This window comes from Mobula hypostoma, chromosome 24 (assembly GCF_963921235.1).
Source record: "Mobula hypostoma chromosome 24, sMobHyp1.1, whole genome shotgun sequence".
In the NCBI taxonomy this organism is placed as follows: Eukaryota; Metazoa; Chordata; class Chondrichthyes; order Myliobatiformes; family Myliobatidae; genus Mobula; species Mobula hypostoma.
This window is the reverse complement of record NC_086120.1, coordinates 27,059,886-27,086,885: the sequence shown is the minus strand read 5'-3', so window position 1 is coordinate 27,086,885 and position 27,000 is coordinate 27,059,886. Positions and strand designations below refer to the sequence as shown.

The following is a 27,000-nucleotide window of genomic DNA, read 5'->3' as shown; positions in this document are numbered from 1 at the left end:
ATTGTCCTAGTGTCTGAGTATACTAAGCAAGTGGTGCTGCTGGAGCTGACAGTCCCATGGGAAGATAGCTTGGAAGAGGCCTTTGAAAGGAAGCTCTCCAAGTACGCAGGACTGGTCAGCAACTGTCAGCAGGCTGGATGGAGAGCGAGGTGTCTCCCAGTGGAGGTTGGTTGTAGGGGATTCGTAGCTTGTTCTTTAGTTAGAGCCTTCAGCATTTTGGGCATCGAGGGAGAGAGGAAGAGGAGAGCCATCCGCAGTACCACCGATGCGGCAGAAAGGGCCTCAAGATGGCTGTGGCTCAAAAGAGGGGAGCCACGGAGTCATAAGTAGCTAGCCATCTGGACACAAGCTGGGGTCTGAGGAGGTTGTATGATGTTGAAAGACCCGAAACACCCGATGATTCCAGGAACATCACTGAAGATGTGTCCAGAAGCATCAATAGATGTATGTACACAGCAGTGGTGCCAGACGGGGTGGTTTGAGTATCTCAGAGGAGCATCTCTGAACCCACAGCACGTCAAACCTTGAAGTGGATGGGCTTATAGCAGTGGAGATCCATGAACATACACTCAGTGTCCACTGAATACATATCTTGAAAAAGCAGATGTGATTTATCAAGAAACTGATAGATTAACTAGATGGAATTCTAGAAGTTGGATAATTGATATATTATACGTAGTATCACCACATGTATATCAGGTTGTCTGACTTGTGGATCAGCTATTCTAGCCATTCTGGAAGAGCTGCTCTGGAAAGCAGACAACTTGATCTACACGTGGTGATGTCATAATGTTGTCGAACTAGGGAGGTGTGCAAAACAAAACAGGACTATTGTAGAGCATCCCACTAGGCAGTTTGACTGTGTTTGTTTGCAATGGGTGATCAAGTAAAGTGGCCACTGAGAGTTTGTCACCATTCCTTCATTGTTGCTGCATCTAAATCCTGAAATTCCCTCCCCGGCACAGCGGGATAATCCTCACCAGAGGGCTCGCAGTGGTTCAAGAAACAGCTCTCCGCCACCTTTTCCAGGGGAAGTCCAGATTGGCAATAAATGCTGAAAAATTAATGAAAAGCATTTTCTGCCGGGCTGGGATAGGAGGTAATTTCTGATATCATTAACCTTACTTGTTGTGCAGGTGGGCACTTGAGCATCTGGAAATTGAATGCGGATTATTTTTACATTTGCTTTTGTTAACTTGAAAGATATATGTCGTGTAACCCCTAGGGAGCCTGTATTTGGCACGGCAAAGCTGAATAAAGTTGTGTTCACATACCAATTGACAGTATCATATTCATATTGTGGTTTTAACATTTTGTGCAGTAGCTCCTCCCTTATCTTGGCAACACCCTAAAGCTGGAAAACACTTAAAAGCGCTCTGCGCAAGCCTTCTCCTTGTGAATCATTTTGTTTGAGGAAATCACTTGGAAGGCGAGCGTGGATTCAGGCAACTACTTTTTCGTTCTACAGTATGAGTAAGTGACTCATCGCTTTGTATTTGAAAGTGTCGAGAAAAACACTTCTCTATGGGAGAACGATGATTTCTGTGATTGTGAAGTGTATGCATTTGAAGTTTAGGTACATGGTACACCTAGCATTGAGGAAGATTAACTGCATAGGAACTGTGAAGCTTAAACATTAGTGCATTTAATTCCATTTATGGATTCAGGAATAGCTTCTTCCCCTCTGCCATCTGATTCCTATATGGTATTGAACCCAAAAAGACTACCTCAGTTTTTTTAAATTACTTTCCTTTTTGCACTATTTTAAATTTAACTGTTTAATACACACGCACACACACACACATATATATAGATACTTGTAATTCATTTGTTCATTTTAAAAAATATTTATCACATATTGCATTGTACTGCTGCAACTAAGTTAACAAATTTCATGACATATGCTGGTGATGTTAAACCTGATTCTGATTCTAGAGGAAGCTTATGGAAAAAGATCAGCATTGATTGTTACAATTTGGACACATCTCCTGTGAGTGTACAGTACAATTGATAAGAGGTAATTATTCCGCTTGACAATAAGCAGCTACTGCAGGTGCTGCAAATCTAGAGCAAGAAAGGGGCAGAAGTTGATGAGTGGAGGGCGATGTCCTGATCAATAGGTCAGGGAGGTGGCAGATAGAGTTAAATCCAAAGCTGTACAAAATATTGCGCTTGGGAGAGTGAAGCAAGCAGGGGGATATAAAATAACTGGGAAGTCAACAAAATTGTTTAAAAAACTCTCTGATTTTAGTGGAAACACAGAATTTAATGAGGTCATGTAAGAAAAATTTGACTGCAGTTTGAGCTTGGATTACAGTTTCATTGTCGCATCACAGCAGGGGAAAGGTATGGCTGTAGAGAGATTAACTGATTTACTGTTCAGATTCATAAATTGTCGGTATAAGGCTGGAAGGTAGGTGCTGGGTGAGATTTAATCGTAGTGCATAAATTTCTGAAGAATCTAGAAACAGTAACTAGGAAGAACCATTCCTCCTGGAATAGGGAATAGACAGAGTTAAAGTCATTGGTAGAAGAAGTGAGGGAAGATAGGCCGGCTGGTGGCGCAACGACATCAGCGCCGGACCCGGGAGCAGAGGTTCCCGGGTTCGAAACCAGTCAGGTCTGCCCCCGAGCGAGCACGCTTTCCATCCGTACCGGGTTGAGTGTTGAGATCGCAACTCGACTTCATAAAACAAAGGGAAAATAGTGAGAAAATGTCTGTGTGAAGAGTGGCGCGCCACACAGTCTCTCTCTTTCTCGCTCCGTGCCTTGTAAAAGGCATGAAAAAGACATCATCACGGACGCGCACACGGACACGCAGACGTGCATGCACAGACAGAGGCACATGCACAGACTCGCACGCACGCAGGCACACGCCCAAAAAAAAAGAAGTGGGGGGAGATGAAGAAGTTCTTTTTTTTTATCCAGAGGTTGTTGGCGTCTGGAGATCACTGCTTGAGAGGATGGTGGAAACAGAAGTCCTCATCACATTTAAAAAAAAATCGTAGTTGTTTAGTTATTTATATTTTTATATCTAATTTATTCAGAGATGTAGCCCTTCCAGCCCAATGAACCCATGCCATCCAATTACCCTACTAACCGGTACGTCTTTGGAATGTGGTAGCAATGCAGAGGAAATCCGCACAGTCACAGGGAGAACGTGCAAACTCCTCATAGACAGTGGTGGGACTTGAATCCGGAGTGCTAATTGTGTAATAGCGTTACGCTTTGCGCTATGTAACTACGTTCCTGGAGTAATGACCTACAGGATTAGACCTAATGTTAGAAAATGGGATTAGGCAGGCGAGGGCCAGCAACAAGACAAAGCCTGGAGAGAATATTAGACATGGTGTCATTGCCTGAGGAAGGGAATGTTTACAGTGCAGGCAGAATAATGGCTGATTCGTGGAATGGAGGAGGTTTGTCTTTTGAAAATAGATTAAGCTGACCGGTTTGAAAGAATGGGAGGCAATTCCATGAAAAATCAAAAATTCTTACGGGTCTTGACAACTTAGTTACAAGAATGGATACTCCCGAGGCGTCTTGCATCTAGAACTAGGGTCCCAGTCCTAAAATAAGGGGTTGGCGATTCATGACTGAAATGAGAAAAAGTTTCTTTGTTGAGAAGATTAAGAATGTTTGAAATAATCCTGCCAGCAGTAGATCTGTAAACTTCTTTGCATTGCCTATTCAAGTGTAGGTTCAGATGTCCCTTCAACATGTGATTGCAGCTGACTGCACCATTCCTTCAGCAGTGTGTTCCAGCTATCAACCAACCGATGTATAAAAAAATTCTTCCCTCAACTCCCCTTTAAAACCTTCCTTTCATTTTAAAACACAAGAGTTTCTGCAGATGCTAGAAATTCTGAGCAGCACACACACACACACACAAAATGCTGGAGAGACTCTGCAGGTCAGGCTGCATCTATGGAGAGGAATAAACCGTCGGCATTTTGGGTCACTGCATATTTTTAAGTCAGAGGTCAAGGTTTTAAGATATTAAGGGAATCAAAAAAAATTATGAGATTTGTGGAGGAACCGAGTTAAACCGACACAATAAAACCCCATCTCCTCTGTGCTGCTCAGCACCGATTCACAGCTGCTTTGGGGCAATTTTGCCTGGTGTTTCAATTCTAACCTGCTTCTCCTGGTGACAGTCTCACAGTTAAAGACCTAGTTTCTCTGACTCTCCAATCAATCAGGAAGGATCAACATGAACTTCAGGACTTTATTGCTCTCTCCACAGATGCAGCCTGGCCGGTCGAGAATCTCCTGCATTTAGTGTTTTGCTTTCAGATGACCAGACTTTGTAAAACATTGTTTTCAGGGGCTAATCTTTAGTTCAGTAAAGAAGAGCCCCAAATGTGGACTAATTAACAATTACCAGAATTTGACCATCACTTCCTTGACAATGTCACCACTTTTTTATAACTCTGAGGGAGATGCAGGCAACAATTCCAACCATACAAAATATACTCACTGGCCGCTCTTTTGGGTACTATGCTCATTAATGCAAATATCCAATCAGGCAATCATGTGACAGCAATCTATAGCATAAAAACATGCAGAAAAAGTCAAAAGGTTCAGTTTTTGTTCAGAATAAACATCAGAATGGGGAAGGAGTGTGATCTAAGTGACTTTGACAGTTGAATGATTATTGGTGCCAGACGGGGTGGTTTGAGTATCTCAGAAACTGCTGATCTCCAGAGATTTTCATGCACAAATTTCTCTAGAGTTTACAAGGAACAATGTGAAAAACAAAACAAAAAAATCCAGTAAGTGACAGCTCTGTGGGTGAAAATGCCTTGTAAATGAGAGAGGTCAGAGGAGAATGGCCAGACTGGTTCAAACCGACAGGAACGCGACTAACTCAGATACCCACGTGCTACAACAGTGGTGTGCAGAAGAATGTCTCTGGATGCACAACACATCAAACCTTGAAGGGGATGGGTTACAGCAGCAGAAGATCACATCTATACCATCAGTGGCCGTTTTATTAGGTACAGGGGGAACGTCGACTCAGACCGTGAGAGGCCTGCATTGGGCATTTTCATGCCTTACAAGGCGCAGGTTGGAAGTCTGTGCTGGGCGCCACTCCTCGCACAGACTAGAGCAATGTGTGGTTAAGTGCCTTGCTCAAGGACACAAACGCGCTGCCACAGCTGAGGCTCGATCTAGTGACCTTCAAATCACTAGACGAATGCCTTAACCACTTGGCCATGGGCCCAACACAGGATACAGGTACAGGATGCACCTAATAAAGTGGCCACTGAGTGTGCATTGCCTGCTCTGACTTCAGCAATGGCTTCTGTCAAACAGGAGAGACTGTGGTGTACCCTGCACACTATGGAAAACAATAGTTTTCATTTCTGCAGAGTCATCTCTTAGGAGTAGCACACAGGATAAGCATTATTTGCAAGAGCTATTTGCAGTCAGCTCCTAAGAAAAAATTAAAACATCTCCAGTTCTTGGCTGAAATTCGAAGCCACAGTGAACACAACAGCGCACAATGTGTTAAGCTATCTGGATGCTTTAGTAACTTTACAGGAGTTGCCTGGACCCAGCAGAACATGCCACCCAGATGACGTATAGCAACCGCTAGCATAGAGAGATCTCTGTTGTGCCAGAAATGTGGTTGCCAGGATCATCGTCAGGTAGAACTGAAATGTTGAGGTTCGAGACCCACAGCACTGCCCCTGCCAGCGAAATTCTCTTGGCTAACGTATAGTCATTGGAAGTTAAAATAGGAGACTGTGGAGCAAAATTGGAACATCAGAGACTACTGTGTGCTGTTTCATAGAGACATGGCTCATGCCCCCAGCACTCTGAACATGGCATCCCAGCTGAGGGCTTCACTATCTATTGCATGGATCAGATGGTGGTATTAGGTAAATCACAAATTACAGTGTCTGCTTCTCATGGTGCAGAGATGTGCTGGCTCTGTCTCAGACCTTCTCCCCTGATGTGGAACATCTGGCGGCCAAGTGCCGTCCATTCTATCTGCACCCTTATCCTGGCTGTAGTGTTATTCCCATCCCAGGCCGACATTGTGGGTACAGGAGGAAATGATTAACAGGCACGAAAGGGCACACCCCAGTGCCATCCCCATCGTCCTTCTACAGGGGCACAATTGCATCCTGACTGGCTGCATCACTGCCGGGTATGGGAACTGTACCTCCCTTAGTCGCAGGACTCTGCAGAGAGTGGTGCGGACAGCCCAGCACATCTGTAGATGTGAACTTCACACTATTCAGGATGTTTACAGAGACAGGTGCGTAAAAAGGGCCCGAAGGATAATTGGGGACCCTAGTCACCCCAACCACAAACTGTTCCAGCTGCTACCGTCTGGGGAACGGTACCGCAGCGTAAAAGCCAGGACCAACAGGCTCCGGGACAGCTTCTTCCACCAGGCCTTCAAGCTGATGCAATTGTATTTCTAGGCTATATTGACTGTCCTGTTGTACATACTATTTATTACAAATTACTATAATTTGCATTTTGTACATTTAGACAGAGATGTAGCGTAAAGATTTTTACTCTTCATGTATGTGGAGGATGTAAGAAATGAAGTCAATTCAAATGGGGTCTTTAACCAGGCTAGCTTGAAGAAGCGTCTGCTGGACAACTATTAACATATCATTTGCATCACCGGAGAACCGAAGACATTCCGCCACCCCACCAGCAAGTGCACCCTACTGAGCCGTCTCATGCCTGTATTGTGGGACATCTGACCGCTTCACCACGCTTCTACTTGCCATGTGCGGGCAGAGACTGAAGCATGCAACGCGGGTGGAGGGGGCCATGAAGATATGGACGAGGGAGTAGGAGGCGCATGATTGCTTTGAATTGGGAGACTAGACTGTATTCAGGGATTCATCTCTGGATCAGAATGAATATGACAACCATTGTCACTGACTTCAACAACACCTGCTTGGACATATACGAACTTGCACACACATAGTAGGTCTTCTCAAACCAGAAGTTCTGAATGAACTTGTAGATTTGTAGCCTGATGAGGGTTAGATCTACTGCCAACAGGACTGGCAAGCCAAACACTTGAAAACGGTCTAGGTACAGCCTCCAGAAGGTTATTGGAAAAGCAAAGAGGTATTTTGGATGAAGGTAGAGACACAGACAGACACTTGGTAGCTGCGTAGGTGTCTGTAAATCAAAAGATGTGAGGCGTTTCAAGATAAAACCATAACAACACTTTTACTGAATGCCAAAACCTGAACACAAAGTGCGAAATTATGTCATCATGTCGGACCAGCCTCTTAAAGTGAACTCAACTCAGTGGTGGTGAATGCGGATTACGTGCGTTTCCACCAATTTCGTTACCCTACACAGACCCCTCCCTCAGAATTCGCTAAAAGCAGCACTGTGAGCTCGGACGAGCTGCCTGGCTCAAGTTCTACCTTCCATGGGTGGAGGGACAGCGGGTGCTGACTCATCCAGACGTGTGTTGACATGCTCGTGGACATGTCGAGACAGCAGAGGTATGGTGAGCTTGGCAATCTACCAAAATACATTCAGGTTTACCTCTCTCAACCTTGATAAAAGTCTTTTTTCTCTGTTCCCAAATGACAGACCAGCTGTCAGGAGGGGTCCTCAGGGAATGTTGCTGTGTATCATGGCAGACAAAAACTATCGAGGCAGAGTGTAGGTCAACAGGAGCCCAAGAGTGCTGTACATCCTGATGGGAGGCAGGAATTTAACTCACTGGGGAGGGTGGAAGGCTGTGGAGAGGCCCACAAGACAGTCACAGAGTCAGGAATAAAATCATAACTCGGTCTCAGACGACTGCAGATCCTCTTTTGGAGCAGTTCTGAGCCCCAGGAGGACCCATGGGAGACGATCATCCATCAGGGAGGACTCAGAGCAGCTTTAAGGAGTGGTGAAATCGCCCGCATAGGCCATCGGACTGTGGGTGATACGCCGTGGGGTGATGTAGCCTAGCGCTGAGGTTTTGGGACATCGCAGCCCAGAGGTCTGATATGAATTGGGCATCGCAGTCAGAGGAAATACCAGATGGGGTGACAAACCGAGCAACCCAGGTGCTGATGAACGCCCGAGCTACATATGCAGCTGTCGTTGATGCTAGAGGGATGGCCTCTGGCCACCTGGTGGTACAGTCCACCATGGTCAGAAGGTGTGTGAAACGTGGGAGTGGGGAAGAGGACCAACAAGGCCCACATTGACATGGGAAAACCATTGCTCAGGGACCTTAAAAGGTGCCAACGGCCACTTAAGTTTTGCCTACTGGCACTCCCTGCAGACTGCTCTTCAATCACGCACGTCCTTTCTAAGGCTATGCCACACTAACCAGTTTCTGTCAGGCCTCTGGCCTGGATGCAAGAGGCAACGTATGGAGTCGAAAGCAGTCCGCCTCCGGTTTGCAGACACTATGGGGCGAGGGTGACCAGCTGAGACATCGCACAGGACAGAAACTCTCCTAGCTTCGCTCGAACTTAGTGTCAACCAAGCACAGGCCCGTGACTGCTGTTTGGTAAGGCTGGACTTCTGGGTCAATGGCAACCAAGAGAAAATCTTCCAGCTGAGAAAGGTGAGCAGCTGCCACACGCCTCCGACCAACTCTTCATGTACAGCACCCACAGCAGAGTGCGAAGTGTCAGTAGTAATGGCTAGTTGGGGAGTGGGTGCACCAGTAGGGTCGCGTTGGAAAGAGCTCGTTTGGTATCATCAAATGCCCTGTCATGTCCGCTGACTACTCAAGCACTTGATTAGGGGTATTGCCTTTAATCACACTATATGGGACCATAAGTTCAACAGCTCGCAGAATGAAGCGGTTATAGAAACTCACCTTACCTAAAACTCCTGTAGTTTATTAGTAGTGTGGGGCAGTGGGAAATCCATAACAACAGCTACTTTTGATGGGAGGGGTTTTGCACCTTCTGTTGAGATGCGACGGCCAAGAAAGTCAAAGGTTGACAACCCAAAGTGACATTTAGCAGGGTTAGCGATCACTCAAAAAGCTTAAGCGCTGAAAAAGTGTGCGGAGATGACACACGTGTTCGGATGGACGCACTGGTGACAAGTATGTCATCCAGCTAAACAAAAAGAAAATCTAAGTCTTTTAATACAGAGTCCATCAACCGTCGGAAAGTCTGTGCTGCATTTTTTAGGCCAAAATTGCATGCTCAGAAACTCAAAGAGGCCAAATATGCCACCTCTGAGCACACAGGCACCTGATGGCAGCCCCTAACTAAACCAACTTTGGAAAAAAGTAACTTTCCAGCTAAACGTACCAAGAAGTCTTGAATGTGTGGGATCGGGTAATGATTGGGTGTGTTGGTCTCGTTAAGGTGTTGGTAATCACCACATGGGCGGCAACCACCATCGGACTTAGGGACCACATGGAGGGGTGAGGTTCGGGTGCTATCCCACCAGCATCCAATTCTGAGCTTTTCCGTGTTGGCAAGCGCAGCCTTCGCGGTTGCCAGCTTTTCCGGGTCCAGTCCAGCAGACCAGTTGTGGGAATGTGATGCTCGACCCCATGTTTTGTGACTGTAGTGGAGAATGTGGGCTTGGTGAGGTTTGAGAATTCGCCCGGCAGTCGAGTGAACTCACGTGTGGTGGTGCATGTGCTCGACAGAGACATTGTGGGGAACTTCCTGGGGGAGCCGGGTAACAACCCAAAGTCCTTGACATCCACAAACCGGCAGTTTTTATAATTGACTAACAGTCCTTGAGCGCACAGGGCATCTGCTCTGAGCAAAGGTCTAGCCACTTCAGCTTTGACAAAGTCCCATGTGTAACATCGCCCACTGAAGCAGAGTATCACCCCATCGTGTCCCATAAGTCTCGACCTTGCCGCCGTTAGCAGCCTCCAGCAAGGTTTTGTCACTCTTTGCCTTCTCATCGATAGGTGATACTAGCAGCACACACCCACTTGAGCACTCGTCACGAGGATGTATCGCCCTGAAAGGGTGTCCGTAATGAACTGTAGATGCCCCTGGCAGCAGTAGCCTATGGTATTCACAGATCTCTGATGTCCCGATGTGCTGACACTATCAAAGGTCAAGGCAGTCGGGCACTGCCTAGAGTTCGTACCAAAGCGAGCTTGTAAAGACAGGCCCAGTGACGTCTGTTTTGCAGCTGCAGGCGTCTTTATGTTGGTGTCCTTGCTGACCGGGCTTATTGAGGTAGAGAAAGGAGGAGGATGCACCACTGCCTATCTAAGTGTAGACTCCCAGCCATTTTAGCAAGCTCCTTATAGTCCTTCATGGTGGATTAGCGAGGGCTATGCAAACTTGATCAGGCACTTGCTGCATGAAGAGTTCTTTAAAAATAAAACAAGGATGGTGATTTCCAGGAGAGGGAGCATGCGGTCCATTCGCTCTGACTGCTTGGTACCCCTGAGGCCGGGCAAGCAGAGCAACTGTTTGCCGTGCTCAGACTACGATACTCTAAAAGTCTGTACAGGCGAGTTTTCAGTGATCAGTATTTATCGTGTTCAGGCGGGTGTTCTTGTAGAGTCACCAGTCTTGGAGCCATGAAATTTCTGAGCAAGGCTACCACGCAGTAGAATTTTGATGTTGTTGGCGGTGATTTCCCGCAGAGTGAATTGGGCCTCAGTTTGGTCAAACCAAGCGACGGCATTTTGCTCCCAAAACTCCAGCAGTTCCAAGGCGACTGCGTTGGCTGACACGTTCAATACCTCTGGAATCATCCTAGAGCGTCTGGATCACCTATGTAGGTTCTTGCAAATAAAACGATGCGAGCCTTTTTAAATTTAAGAAAAATACATAACTACACATTTATTGAACACTAAAGACTGAACGCAAAGCGCGCTAACAGTCCTTTATGTAATTACGTCATCACGTCAGATCATTCCATATAGCACCGCTCACTTCTGTGCTGAGTTGGCTCTGCAGCTGTGGACTCACTTTCAGGAAACTCTGCAGTTCATGTTCCATGTGTTAATTGTTGACATTTTGTTTTACTATTTTCGCGCGATTTGTCCTCTTGCTCATTGGGTTTGGGGCAGTCTTTGTTGTGTGCGGTTTTCCGTGAATTCTATTGTGTTTCTTTGTTTTGTGAGTGCGGGCAAGAAGATAAACCTCAACGCATTCACTGGTGACACCACTGCTGGCAGAATCAGGGTGGATATACCGTACAATGCGCTGCTGAATCATCACTGCCTGTTTCACATTATCGTACATCGGATCTCTTATCCCTAAAGACATTTCAATACCTTGAAAATCATTTTTGAAAAGTTGACATATATAAGGACGCTGGAAAGGGTTAAGATACATGGAATTTCAGTGAGGTGTGCTTAAGAGCCATTTTGTCTCAGGTCTTCCTTGGACTCTGCAGCTGGAGTTTGGCTTTATTGAAGTCAATGCAATTTATCTTCAACAGCTGATTATAAAGGTATAGCCACCACTCTGTCATAAATCTAATAAAGAACTATAATAATTAAGGGCAATACCTAAGGAAACTATATTGAATATATCACAAGCAATGGCCAATAGTTAAAAAAGTATCATGCATTGTTTACAACACAGGCTATCCCAGGGTTACCATTGCCAATATTAAGGATGCCTGTACATATGAACAAATTCATATAATGCTATTAAATTCAGATTTCTTACAATGGTCCTCGGAACAGCATTGACCCCTTTACCTCACAATCTCCTTCCATATGACCTTGCAGATTATTATCTTCCTGCACACCCTTTCTCTGTGGCTGTCACACTTTATTCTGCATTCTATTGTTTTATCATCTACCGCCTCATTGTACTGTGTAATGCTTGAAGTTCAAAGTAAAGTTTACTATCAGAGTACATGCGTGTCACCACGTACAACCCTGAGATTCCCTTTTCTGCTGGCATACTCAGCAAAAATAAAGAACAGTAACTGTAAACAGGATCAATGAACAACAAACTGTTTAAATGCAAATATAAATAAATAGCAATAAATAACAAGAGCCTGAAATAATAAGAAAAGGAGTCCTTATAGTGAGACCATCAGTGGTGGGGACACCAGGAATAGAGTGAGTGTAGTTATCCCCTTTTGTTCAAGAGCCTGATGGTTGAGGGGTAGTAACTGTTCGGGAATCTGGTGGTGCGAGTCCTGAGGCTCTTGTACCTTCTATGTGATGGCAGCAGCAAGAAAAGAGCATGGTCTGGGAGGCGAGGATCTTTGATGATGGATGCTGCTTTTCTACGGTAACGTTTCATGTAGATAATAGTCAATAAGGAGAGACTTCTCTGGAAACGGATTTCCTCGAAGACATGATGTTACTGCTGATTCTCCAGAGGATTCACGATGAAGGAAATAATATGGCTTAAAGGAACTGACCTTTTCCTGGCGAGTAGACACTGCTCAACTTCCCTGCTCTTGCAGGATTTATCTCAGATACAGGTCACCACTTCTGAATGAATGCTTGATGAGGTCGATCCTCTATAAAACTGCCAAATGACTCCAATTTTATTCCGATCCTTCAGGTTCCCGTCATTTAATAAGGTCTTCACTCTCCAATACGACTGTAAAGGTAAATCAAAGATACACCAACAAAGCTGGCAGCGATTGGTGAAACTGCTGGCACAACTATTTTACCTTCCAATAGAAAGTAGAACTCCTCTTTAAAACGAAACTGCGTCATGAGACAAATACACAGCATAACGGTGTAACTAACGAAGCAAACAACAACTCAACTGAAACTAACTGCATCACACCAGGGGTCTGCTTTATTCCTGTTGAGAACAGGTCATCATGTGACCTCACATTGGTGGGAAAATTACATCATGTGACCTCCACAAGACCATTACCTCATGCTCATAAGACAGTCACAAGATACCCACGGGGTGTGTAACAGCTCTATGACACGGAGGGGAGGGCAGTAGGCTGATGAGGAGTGTGAAGCGTGTTTTCTGAGCATCGAATGAACGTGCACATTTTTATATTTTTCTAATCCCTGAGTTTTACAAATGGTACAATGTGGCGATTTTTGAATTCAGAATCAGAATCAGGTTTATTATCACCAGCATGTGTCGTGAAATTTGTTAACTTAGCAGCAGCAGTTCAATGCAATCCATAATATAGAAGAAAAAAATAAAATAATAATAAAAGATAAATAAGTAAATCAATTACAGTATACATATATTGAATAGATTAAAAATTGTGCAAAAACAGAAATAATATATATTAAAAAAGTGAGGTAGTGTTCATGGGTTCAATGTCCATTCAGGAATTGGATGGCAGAGGGGAAGAAGCTGTTCCTGAATCGCTGAGTGTGTGTCTTCAGGCTTCTGTATCTCCTTCCTGATGGTAACAGTGAGAAAAGGGCATGCCCTGGGTGCTGGAGGTCCTTAATAATGGACGCTGCCTTTCTGAGACACCGTTTCCTGAAGATGTCCTGGGTACTTTGTAGGCTAGTACCCAGATGGAGCTGACTAAATTTACATCCCTCTGCAGCTTCTTTCGGTCCCGTGCAGTAGCCCCTCCATACCAGACAGTGATGCAGCCTGTCAAAATGCTCTCCACAGTACATCTATAGAAGTTTTTGAGTGTATTTGTTGACATGTCAAATCTCTTCATACTCCTAATGAAGTATAGTCGCTGTCTTGCCTTCTTTATGACTGCATCAATATGTTGGGACCAGGTTAGATCCTCAGAGATCTTGACACCCAGGAACTTGACACCCAGTCACTCTTTGCACTTCTGATCCCTCTATGAGGATTGGTATGTGTTCCTTCGTCTTACCCTTCTGGAAGACCACAATCAGCTCTTTTGTCTTACTGACACTGAGTGCCAGGTTGTGGCTGTGACACCACTCCACAAGTTGGCATATCTCACTCCTGTACGCCCTCTCGTCACCACCTGAGATTCTACCAGCAACGGTTGTATCATCAGCAAATTTATAGATGGCGTTTGAGCTGTGCCTAGCCACACAGTCATAGGTATAGAGGGAGTAGAGCAGAGGGCTAAGCACACACCCCTAAGGTGCACCAGTGTTGATCGCCAGCGAGGAGGAAATTACAATCTTCTGAGTCATTTCACTGCGCTAGTGCAACAACTGATACAAAAAGTCCATCTTTACAATGAAAGCTACTTATCAATGGGTTTTACATGGACTGGTGATCCAAGTTGTCCTATTCCATTGTGCCTTGTCTGTGGCAAACAACTTTCATATGCAGCAATGGCTCCAGCAAAATTGAAAAAGACACTTAAATACAAATCACAGCTACATAACTCAGAAAAACGCTGATTATTTTAAATGGCTATTGGAATCTCAAAACAAAGTAAGGCTTTTGTTAATAAAGTCACAGTCAGTAAAAGGAACCAGGAAGCAAGTTATTTACAAACGTTTGTAGTAGCAGAACTTATTACTCAGAAAAGGAAATGTCACACAGTTGGTGACAAATGAGTAATGTCAGCATGTAAAATTATAGTGGGTAACATGTTAGGACAAGATGCAGTACGAGAAGTTGAAAAGGTTTCATGCTCAATGAAGATGATAGCTGGTTCTTTGCCTGTGAAGATCAGGAGGGAAGAAGAGTCCCAAGGAGCAATGGCATGATTGTTGGTGACTGTAGGGGTCAATTCTGGACCAGCAGACTCTCGAGGAGTAGGGACACGGAACATCTGGGACGCGGGCGCTTGGGTAGTAGGACCCTTCCTGCGTCTCTTCTTCTCTTCAGCAGTCACTCTTCTGGATTCCTCAAAATTCTTGGCTGCTCTGTGGATCAGCATTCTCCGGTGGTCTCTGTCGCAAGCCAGCTGCTGCCACTCGTTGACCTCGATATTTGCCCAAGGGAGTTGCTGCTTAAGTTGGTCTTTGTACCTCTTGCGCAGGGCACCATGATCTCTCTTGCCCTGAGAGAGTTCTCCATACAGTACCATTTTCGGTGACCTGGAGTGGTCCATGCGAGACACGTGGCCTGGCCAGGGGAGCTGCCTGAGCAGCAAGGCGGCTTCAATGCTTGGGAGTTGAGCCGCTTCCAGGACCTCGTTGTTGGAGATACGATCCTGCCAGCTGATACCCGAGATGGAGTGGAGGCAGTGCTGGCGGAAGCGCTTGAGCAACCGGATTTCTTTGTGGTATGAGAGACCCAGGATTCGGAGCTGTATAGCAGTGCTGTGACGATGGCAGCTCTGTATACCTGGATTTTTGTGGACAGACGCAGCTGGTGGTTCTTTCACACACGTTTCTGGAGGCGACCAAAGGCACTGCTAGCTCTGGCAGGTCGATTGCTAACTTCTTTTACTACCATAGCGTCATTGGAGATGACACTGCCCAGGTAGGTGAACTGCTCAACTGTGGTGAGAGGGTGGTCGCCTGTAGATTGTAAATGCTGTGAAGGGACTTCTGATGGAGTCAGACTGACTGTTAACCCGAAAGCCCTTGCAGCCTTGGTGAACTGAGTGACTGCAGCCTGTAGCGCGTCCTCTGTGTGCGTGAGAAAAGCACAGTCGTCCGCAGATAGTAGCTCGAGAATGGGCTCTTGCATGGATTTTGTTCAGGTGCAAAGGCAGCACTGTCAAACAGTACGATAAGTTGATGTATTGATGACATGTCACATGATGCTGAAGAGGTTTTCTGTAATAAACTGACAAACAAACGCTTCTCTATCCAGATGGATGAGTCAACAGATTTCACCAACAAATGTCATGTTGTAACATTTGTAAGATTTGTAAATGATGGCGAAATTCAAGAAAACTTTTTCTGTTGCAAAGAGCTGCCTAAAATAAGTAAAGACCAAGGTATATTTAATGTTTTATCTTCATATCTGGAAACAAATTGTCTGTCTTGGAGGAACTGTGCTGGCATTTGTACTGATGGTGCCCCATCAATGCTTGGCTCCACGAGAGGTTTCATTTCTCTTGTAAAAAAAAAGAAAATCTTGACATTGTCACAACATACTGCTTTCTTCACAGAGAAGTGCTGATGTCAAAAACTCTAGGAGATTAAGTGAAAAAGTTCTAGATGATGCTACAAAAATATTGAACTTTATTAAACAAAGACTAGTTCACTCGAGAATGTTTAAAACAACTGTGTGAAAGCCTGGACAAAGAGCACACCAGTCTCCTGCTACATACAGAAATACGATGGCTTAGCAGAGGACAAACTCTCAACAGGGTGCTTGAACTGAAAGATGAATTGCAGGAGTACTTTCAAGAAAATAGTAGGCTAGGTTTTGCTGAGTGCTTTGAAAATGAAGAATGGCTACAGAAACTAGTCTACTTAGCAGACATTTTTCAACATATGAACCAATTGAACAAGTCTCTGGAGAAGATGTTCTTACTTTAAGTGACAAAATACTTGGATTTAAAAGGCAACTTGATCTTTGGAAAAATCATGCTGCAAAAGGAAATCTTGAAATGTTGCCACTGCTGATTGGGCTTGAGAGTGAGGAAGGATCAGGAAGTCTCAAGTTTTATTGAAAACCGCCTGGAAGAATTGCAGAACAAAATTGAACTGCAATTTGAGATTTAATCAAAATGAGATTTACTGCCCCTGGACAAGTTCTGGATTTCTGTGAAAGAAGAGTATCCTGCCATTCATAAGAAAGCAATGAAATTTTGAGGCAGTTTTCAACTTCTTACATGTGTGAGCAAGCTTTTCCTTGTTTAACAAGCATCAAAAGCAATTATAGAAATCATCTCATTTCAATTGAAAGTAAATCTGTGTGTGCTTATCTCAAGTTCGGCCCAGAATTGAGTGTTTGTGCAGCAAAAATAAGCACAAGTTTTATATGTTAGGCCTATATTTGAGCCTGATCATGTCACTTAGTAAGAAAATATTTTTTCAAAGCCTTGTATAAAATTGTGTCTTAAGCTATATTTTCATTCATATTGCTTTGGCTTATGGTTTTTAATATTTTTACTACTCAACATTGTCAATAAATTTTCATTTTTGTAAACAGCAATAATAACAATTATTTAAATTAAATCTACAGAACCTACCTTTAGATAAATTAAATCCCATTTTGACTTAAGCCAGTTATTTATTATGTTTGCCTTAAGAGTTTCTAAAATTTGTGCAAGGGGATAAAAGAGATTAATTTCAAGAAATTTAAACTAAGCCTAACTACCTGCTTTTTTTCAAGAAAGGTTGGCTAAAAATTCATTCTCTACTCAAAAGAGCATTGACAATTATTTTTGGATTATTATATCTACAACCTACTGATGACGCTAACGTACCGTGAGCTGTAGATTTAATATTTTTTACGCTGGGGTTACCTGAGACCTGGAAATTATTTCAAAGCTTCCTGCAGGGCAAATAGGTTGAGAAAGGCTGGATTAACCCATGATACTTCAAAGGCAATGTGGCGGGGAGTCCAGAAGCCTAATGGGTTGAAGGAAGAAGCTGTTTCTCATTCTAACTGACCTTATTGTTTTGCATCAGTGTTGGCCAGTGTGGAGACCATGTTGAAGGAGGTGTTCCACAGATGTATAGGTGTGCTGAGAGAAATGACAGATAATGTCAGAAGATATAGATCAGCAGTTACTGATTAGCACAGTAACTGTCTGGACCGTTTGCCCCATCTATGGGGAAAGGCAGGGTTTGGAGTTGGGCTGACTGGTCAAGGCCTCACTCAGGGACAACAAGTTTAAGGGGTAGCCAGCAGATTGGAGAAGAAGAAGGTTTTGGCTAAGAGGTATTAACACACCCAGTTAGGGCCTTGGAGAGTTGCAGATGTGGCGGTTAAGGTAACAAGGTGACTAAAGGCTGACACATCGTTGAAGCCGCGTGGAGTTTAAACATGGTGCCACTGACGCATTTGACATACCTGCATATGAAAATACCACACAGGATGCTGGCAGATCCAGACAACCTGAAAACTACGGTTATGATGCTTAACACCATTGAAATATTTATTTCTCAAATTTACAACACTGAACTAAACATTACTAATTGCTAGGCACTGAGTTTGAGGTTCAAAAATACTGTCTATACCAGATTATTCTGCAGGCATAAATGTATAAAGTGGAAAAGCTCAGTCTTTTTCCTCCAGTCCAGTGAGCACAGATTAACACATTCCATTGGAAAAGGCAAGTCTGGGCAGTTCTAGCTGTGGAACACCACAGACAAGTCTGAGCTCTTCAGAGAGAGAATAATTGATGTAATTGAACCACAACTGGAAGAACATGTTTCAGACTACTTCATAAGATTTACTACTTATTGTATAGAACTCATGACAGAAAAATCTTGTGTGCTGAAAACTCTGAAGTGATCATACTTAAACTGGGCTTACCAGTTCTTGGCTCTATCCTATTAGAAAATTCATTTACTTGTCATCGGACATCTCCCTCAGAGCCAAATCAAAGAGAAGTTACTGGAGCCACTTAGACATGTATACTTCAAATAATTCAACAAACTTAAGCCAACAGCTCTGAAGAGGCAATTCATTTTCATTGATGAAAAAAAACTGTGGAGTGAAGAGTTTGAAAATGACAGTGAGGATAACACTGTAATATTCCTGCATACTTGTCAAAGATAACAATATGCATTGAGAAAACTATTGCTTAATTACAAAGTAATTACGAACATACACTCAGTGGCCACTTTATTAAGGACGGGAATGACAGGTGCGCGAAAACACTGCGATATAGGGGAAGTTATGAGAGCTGCACGAAAACACAGTGACATGGGAAATTTATAAGAGGTGTGCGAAAACATCGCAATAGAGGGGCAGCTATGCTACGCGAAAACACAGCAATATTGGGGAAGGTATTGGAGGTGCCCAAAAACACAGCGATATAGAGGAAGGAATGGGAGGTGCTTGAAATGGTGTCGCTGTAGGGGAATGTATGAGAGGTGCGCGAAAACACAGCCATATTGTGGAAGGTATGAGAGGTGCGCAAAAACACAGCCGTATTTTTTTCGGTTTTTTGCGTCTGATTTACTAAGGAAACTGGCACGAAGTCTGTGGAATTAAGGGAAACAAGTAGTGAGATCATGGAAACTGTACAGATCGAAAAGGAGGAGGTCCTTGCCGTCTTGAGGAAAATTAAAGTGGATAAATCCCCGGGACCTGACAGTGTTCCCTCGGACCTTGAAGAAGACTAGTGTTGAAATGGCAGGGGCCCTGGCTGAAATATTTAAAATGTCGCTGTCTACAGGTGAGGTGCCGGAGGATTGGAGAGTGGCTCATGTTGTTCCTTTGTTTAAAAAAGGATCGAAAAGTAATCCGGGAAATTATAGGCCAGTGAGTTTAACGTCGGTAGTAGGTAAGTTATTGGAGGGAGTACTAAGAGACAGAATCTACAAGCATTTGGATAGACAGGGAATTATTAGGGAGAGTCAACATGGCTTTGTGCGTGGTAGGTCATGTTTGACCAATCTATTGGAGTTTTTCGAGGAGGTTACCAGGAAAGTGGATGAAGGGAAGGCAGTGGATATTATCTACATGGACCAGTAAGGCCTTTGACAAGGTCCCGCATGGGAGGTTAGTTAGGAAAATTCAGTCGCTAGGTATACATGGAGAGGTGGTAAATTGGATTAGACATTGGCTCAATGGAAGAAGCCAAAGAGTGGTAGTAGAGAATTGCTTCTCTGAGTGGAGGCCTGTGACTAGTGGTGTGCCACAGGGATCAGTGCTGGGTCCATTGTTATTTGTCATCTATATCAATGATCTGGATGATAATGTGGTAAATTGGATCAGCAAGTTTACTGATGATACAAAGATTGGAGGTGTAGTAGACAGCGAGGAAGGTTTTCAGAGCCTGCAGAGGGACTTGGACCAGCTGGAAAAATGGGCTCAAAAATGGCAGATGGAGTTTAATACTGACAAGTGTGAGGTATTGCACGTTGGAAGGACAAACCAACGTAGAACATACAGGGTTAATGGTAAGCCACTGAGGAGTGCAGTGGAACAGAGGGATCTGAGAATACAGATACAAAATTCCCTAAAAGTGGCGTCACAGGTAGATAGGGTCGTAAAGAGAGCTTTTGGTACATTGGCCTTTATTAATCAAAGCATTGAGTATAAGAGCTGGAATGTTATGATGAGGTTGTATAAGGCATTGGTGAGGCCGAATTTGGAGTATTGTGTTCAGTTTTAGTCACCAAATTACAGGAAGGATATAAATAAGGTTGAAAGAGTGCAGAGAAGGTTTACGAGGATGTTGCCGGGACTTGAGAAACTGAGTTACAGAGAAAGGTTGAATAGGTTAGGACTTTATTCCCTGGAGCGTAGAAGAATGAGGGGAGATTTGATAGAGGTATATAAAATTATGATGGGTATAGATAGAGTGAATGCAAGCAGGCTTTTTCCACTGAGGCAAGGGGAGAAAAAAAACAGAGGACATGGGTTAAGGGTGAAGGGGGGAAAAGTTTAAAGGGAACATTAGGGGGGGCTTCTTCACACAGAGAGTGGTGGGAGTATGGAATGAGCTGCCAGATGAGGTGGTAAATGCGGGTTCTTTTTTAACATTTAAGAATAAATTGGACAGATACATGGATGGGAGGTGTATGGAGGGATATGGTCCATGTGCAGGTCAGTGGGACTAGGCAGAAAATGGTTCGTCACAACCAAGAAGGGCCAAAGGGCCTGTTTCTGTGCTGTAGTTTCTATGGTTTCTATGGTTTCCATTTAGTGACTCCAGATTTGATTGGATTACTTGACAGGAAAGAGAGTGCAGATACACATAAAATCCCATTCCTTTACACAGCTGAATGTCACTGATAGTTACTATTTGAAGAGTAACTGCTGGAACTTGAGGACTTGAGTTGCAGGGGAAGATTGAACAGGTTAGAATTTCATTCCCTGGAATGTAGGAGAATGAGCGAAGATTTGATAGAGGTACATAAAATGATGTGTGTGTGTATATATTTATTTATGTGCTTGTTTGTTTATTTATCGATTGCTTGAGATACAGTGTGGAATAGGCCTTTCTGGCCCTTTGCTTCAAGCTGCCCAGCAATCCGCCCAACTTAACCCTAGCCTAATCACAGGTCAATTTACAATGACCAATTAACTTACCAACTGGTGGGTCTTTGGACTGTGGGAGGAAACCAAAGCACCCAGAGGAAACCCACGCAGTCACGAGGAGAATGTGCAAACTCCTTAAAGGCAGTGGCGGGAATTGAACTTGGGTCGCCCGTACTACAAAGCGTTGTACTAACCACTACACTACCGTTATGAGGGCGAAGGTAGGGTAGATGCAAGCAGACTTTTTCCACTGAGATTGGGTGAGACTAGAACCGGAGGTTAAGGGTGAAAGGTGAAATGTTTAGGGGGAACCTGAGGGGGAACTTCTTCACTCAGAGGGTAGTGAGAGTGCGGAATAGGCTGCCAGTAGAAGTGGTGGACATTTAAGACAAGCTTGGATAAGCACATGAATGGGAGAGGTGTGGGTTGAAGGACCAGGCACAATAATATTTTGGCACAGACCTGATGGCCTGTTTCTGTGCTGTGGTGCTCTATGACTCTAACAAATATTGATCAAGTAATGCTCTGGTCTAAGGAAAGTGCATTTGTTGGGCAGAACCAAACTGCTCATGATGAAAAGAAACTAAAAAGAGCAAAGGTTAACACAATCTTCTCACATCTTTAGGTACTGTACCCTCGTCAGGAGGACTGCCAGGAATCGCCTGTAATGACTCAGTTAAGTTACCTCAGTGGGCCACACATCAACTGAAAAGTCCCATCGTCACAAGTTTAATTCCTGCTCTTTATGTCCTTGTGTTTGTTATTGGATTCCCAACCAATGCATTGGCTCTTTGGACAATGGCGGCAAAAAAGAAGAAACCTTCCACCATATGCCTGATCAACCTGGCAGTCGCAGACCTTCTCCTGGTTCTGGTGCTCCCGTTCAAGATCCACTACCGCCTCCAGGGCAACAACTGGGTCTTTGGCGAAGCCCTGTGCCGGACGATGACGGCCTTCTTCTACGGGAACATGTACTGCTCCATCCTGCTCCTCACCTTCATCAGCGTCGACCGATACTTTGCGCTCGTCCATCCGTTCTACTCCAGACGCTTTAGGGACAATAGGTTCGCTGTTATTGTTTGCGCTGTAATTTGGGTGGTAGTTATTTGCTTTGTTTTCCCTTTCTTCCTTCTTAAACAGAGCTTTCACATCCAAACCGCAAACATCATCACCTGTCATGATGTGTATCTAAATAAAACAAAAGATGTTTATTTCTATTACTGGCAGTCTGTGGTGATAGTAGGGTTTATAATTCCAAGCTTCATAACTGTACTTTGTTATTGTCTTGTAATCAGAACTTTACTGCTTAGTAAGAGAGAGTATAGAAAGGCTGTAATAATCACAATTTTAACCCTGACAATGTATCTTGTGTGTTTCAGTCCCAGTAATATATCACTGCTACTGCACCAATGGCTTCCTGAACTCTACATCCATTATTTGTACCTGTTGCCCTTCAGTAGTTTTAATAATTGTGTTGACCCCATTATTTACTACTTCATTTCTGAAGAATGGAGGACCAAAGTAAAGGCAATATTCTGTTCCCATAAACACGGAACCAAGAATCGAAACTCGTACTCAATCAGTGTACTCTGGTTGACTAGAATGGTTTCCTCCAGAAGTTCCACAACAAATCTAAGCAGTGAGTAGCTGAATAACTCAAGGCCAAGAAGATAGGACCTCAGTTCTGGAATTGTAAAGGTCCACTTTTCCCACAGCAACAATTTGCCTTATTGTGTCTCTCACAACCAAAGATCAATTCAGCCAGATCCCATATTTCAGCCCTTACATAGTCATACGGTTGCTTTTCAAAAGTGCAGCAAATCACTGCCTCTCTCATCATCTCAACAGTAGGGTCCCAGGGCACCACGTCCTGCGTGAGCGGCTTTTCTACTTTCTCCATGACAGAGGAGCTCAGCAAGTCAGCCACCTTCTCATGGAAGGGAGTAACCAGTCGATGTGTGGGGCTGAGAGCCTTCATCGGGACTGGAAAGCGAGGGGTAAGAGCCGGAATAAGAGGGAAGGGAGGGAGGAGTCACTACAAGTTGGTAGGTGATGGGTGAGACCAGGTGAGGGGGAAGGTGGGTGGATTGGGGGAGTGAAGTAAGAAGCTGGGAGGTGATTGGTGAAAAAGGTAGTGGGCCGAAGAAGAAGGAATCTGATAGGAGAGGAGAGTGGACCATGGGAGAAGAGTGAAAGGAGAATTCATATTTTCATTGATTCAACTTTAAGACTGCCACCTGGTCACACAGATTGCTGACCAAGCAATTCCTCCGTAGCCTGGTAAGGATAATGGCCATTCAGAACATAATAATTAGTTGGGTGGGGGAAGACCATCTGGACCTTTGAACTTGTTCCATCTTTCATCAAATAAAGATAATAATCGGTTTCAGTAACTGTGGCACTAGGGGTTTCCTTAAGGTTGAGAAGTGGAACATCGAACGCAGAACATTACAGCACAGCTTTCAGCCATAATGTTGTGCTAACCTTCCCCAAGATCAATCTAACCCTTTCCTCTACACCCCTTCATTTTTCCATCATTCCTGTGCCTATCTAAGAGTTTCTTGTATGTCCCTAATGGAGAGAGAATTGGTTAACCAATAGGAAGCAGAGAGTTGGGATGCATGGGTGCTACTCAGGTTGGCATTCAGTGGTGAGCGGAGTGCCGCAGGGGTCGGTGCTGGGCCTGCAACTGTTCACGAAGTACATTAACAATCTGGAAGAGGGGACTGAGTGTAGTGTATCTAAGTTTGCTGATGACCCTAAATTGAATGGGAAAACAAATTGTGCAGAAGATACGGAGAGTCTGCAGAGAGATATAGATAGGCTAAGTGAATGGGCAAGGGCCTGGCAGATGGAGTACAATGTTGGTAAATGTGAGGTCATCCGCTTTGGAAGGAAAAGTAGAAGATCAGATTATTATTTAAATTGTGGCATGCTGCTGTGGCTTGTGCATGAATTGCAAAAGGATGGTTTGCAGGTGCAACAGGCGATCAAGAAGGGAAATAGAATGTTGGCCTTCATTGCAGAGGGATTGAATTTAAGAGCAGGGAGGTTATGTTGCAGCTGTGCAGGGTACTGGTGAGGTCACACCTGGAGTACTGTGTGCAATTCTGGTCTCCTTTCTTGAGAAAGGATATATTGGCTTTGGAGGCGGTGCAGAGGAGGTTCATCAGCTTGATTCCAGAGATGAGGGGGTTAGACTATGAGGAAAGAGTGAGTCACCTAGGACTGTACCCGCTGGAATTCAGAAGGATGAGAGGAGATCTTATAGAAACATATAAAATTATGAAAGGGATAGTTAAGATGGAGGCTGGATAGTTGTTTCCACTAGTCGGAGAGACTAGAACTAAAAGCCATAGACCCAAGATTTGGGGGAGTAAATATGGAGATGAGGAGGAACTGCTTTTCCCAGAGAGTGGTGAATCTGTGGAATTCTCTGCCCAATGAAGCAGTGGAGGCTACCTCAGCAAATATATTTAAGACAAGATTGGAGAGATTTTTGCATAGTAGGGGAATTAAGGGTTATGGGGATTGGGCAGGTAGGTGGAGATGAGTTCATGGTCAGATCTGCCATGATCTTATTGAATGGCGGAGCAGGCTCCAGGGGCCAGATGGCCGACTCCTGCTCATGTTCTTATGTTCTACCTCTACTACCACCCCTGGAAGCACATTCCATGCGCCCACCATTCTCTGTGTACAAATCTTACCTCTGACAACCCCTCTGTACTTTCCTCCAATCATCTTAAAATCATGCCCCCTTGTATTGGCCATTTCCACCCTGGGGAAAGTCTTTGGCTAACCACTTCATCTATGCTTCTTATCATCTTGTACATCTCTATCAAGTAATCTCTCATCCTCCCTTGCTCCTAAGTGGAAAAACCCCAGATTACTCAACCTATTTTCATAAAACATGCCCTCCAGTCCAGGCAGAATCCTGGTAAATCTCCTCTGTACCCTCTCTAAAGCTTCCACATCCTTTCATAGTGGGGCAATCAGAAAGATATCTGTCTGAAGTCATTGTCTGAGCCTCCAAAGCCCTCGGTGGTAGGGAATTCCAAAGATTCTTCCCTTGTGAATGAAGACATTTCTCTTTGTTGTTGATGTAATATCAAGAAGTTCTCTTCATCTGTGTCCCTTATTCTGAGAGTATTATCCCAAGTTCTAGAAGCTCTAGCCAGAGGAAATTTTCTCTCTGCACCCATTCTGCTGAGAACCGTATGAATGGGTAAGCTACATTGAAATCCCATTCTTCTAAACTGTGGAGACTATAGGCTCCTCCACTCAGTCTCTCCTCAAATAGACAAACACATCCTTCCAGAAATCAACCTGGTGAAGGCTTGTCGTGTTCCTTTATTATACAAGGAAAAGTAACCAACTGTAATCCCATCTTGGGATAATTGCAGTAAGTTAACCTTACTCTTGTAATCAAATCCTCTTATAATAAAGGCCAAAATTTGCCATCCTAATTGCTTGTTGCAGATTCATGTACAATGTCAGCTAGGTCTCCTTGAACATCATATGTTCCCAGCTCTCAGCTTTACTGCGCTGTGCACTAATATAGACAATCCCCTCTTTATTCACATCATAATTGCATCCACTATGAACTTGCCTTCTCACTTACCATGACTCTATCCTCTGAAAGCTCCCCCTTCCTACTCATGAATCCATGTAATTTGGAATTATATAGAAATTTGGAAACAGCACGTTTGGTCGTTTTGGTCGTTCTGGCCAAATTGTTCATATTAATTGTGAATAGCAGTGATTTGAGCCTGCCAGCCCATGGAAGAGCCTTACTTCCTATTCTGTGCTTCCTATCTTTTAACGCAATTCTCAAACTGCCATTAGACTATCCTCAATCCTATGTCAACAATTCCTCTCCACCTGAAGATCCTTCAGCAAATTGTTCCATTTTCCAGCGTTTCTCATGTCTAACGTTGCTGGTTGGGATTTTGTGAAATGGACACAAAGTGTTTGTTTATTCCTCTTCATCTATGAACAAAGACACTAAGTACAATTTATTTCCTCCATCATCCTTATTCCCAATTATAATTCCTCCTGTATCTAACAGCCATGTGCCCTTGCTTGTCTTTTCCTTGTTGCACACATATAAAACCTAATACAATCCCATTTTATGTGAAAGCAATGAAAATTGTCAAAGAAATAATTAAGGTAAAGGCTGAATTAATGTGCAATTGTTATTACCAATTTCTTTTTATTTTGTGAAACGACTCGATGGGCGAAATGGAAGGGCCTATCTCTGCTCCTACATCTTATGCCTTATAGCCTTTCACTTTCAAGAGACCAGAGTGAAATGATTTTACCAGCTTGAAAATATTCGAACATGACAAACGCCAAAAACAAACTCCTGAATTTCGCTAAAAATAAAGAGCAGGAAATTCAACGCCCTTTTTAAGATGTTTAATTCCTGATCCATAAGCGCCATTCGGAACTGATGCCAAAATTTATTCCTGTGTATACCCGTAAGAAAACAGACCTCAGTCATATATGGTGACATATATGTACTTTGATAATAAGCTTACTTTGGACTTTGAATTACTTGTAAACTGGTTTGAACGTGCTAATAATGCAGAAAGGTGAATGGAGCAAATGTGCCAGCAGAATATTTTTGGATTGTTCGGCCTGTTTTTAAAATGTGAAATGTCATAAAATTCTGTGTGGCAGTGTCAACAGAGCAAGTTAAGCTTTTAGTGCTTTGTTATTATATAGGATAATTTGCTTTAGAATTGAAATGCAGTCATGCGAACTTTTTCCTTATGTATTTTATTTAAAATATTTGCTTTAGAATTGAAATCAATTCATGTTAATCATTTCCTTCTGTATTTGATTAAAAAAATCACATACAGAGAATTATACTGAAACTGAACTAGAATGTAGAATTTCATTTGGGAGTTGAACAAAATGATTGTTTTTTGGTGGACTATTTCTTTCCTTGTTTGTTAGCTGTTTCTCTTTCAATGATAATTAATACATGTATTATTCAGAATGTAATAATATTGTATTTACTATATTTAGTATTACTGTCATTAAGACATGCTGTTTTTTAAAAGCAGTTAATAAACTTGTAAAATTAGCCACA

General features: G+C 43.6%; 1 protein-coding gene across 1 annotated transcript; it reads left to right on the top strand.

The window, feature by feature from the left end:
- Positions 1 to 1,375: 1,375 nt before the first annotated feature.
- On the top strand, positions 1,376 to 27,000 carry LOC134337329 (proteinase-activated receptor 3-like). The gene is made up of 2 exons (XM_063032242.1): positions 1,376 to 1,473; positions 21,529 to 27,000. The coding sequence occupies exons 1-2, from the start codon at positions 1,470 to 1,472 to the stop codon at positions 22,548 to 22,550; spliced, it is 1,026 nt and encodes a 341-aa protein (XP_062888312.1). The 5' UTR covers positions 1,376 to 1,469; the 3' UTR covers positions 22,551 to 27,000.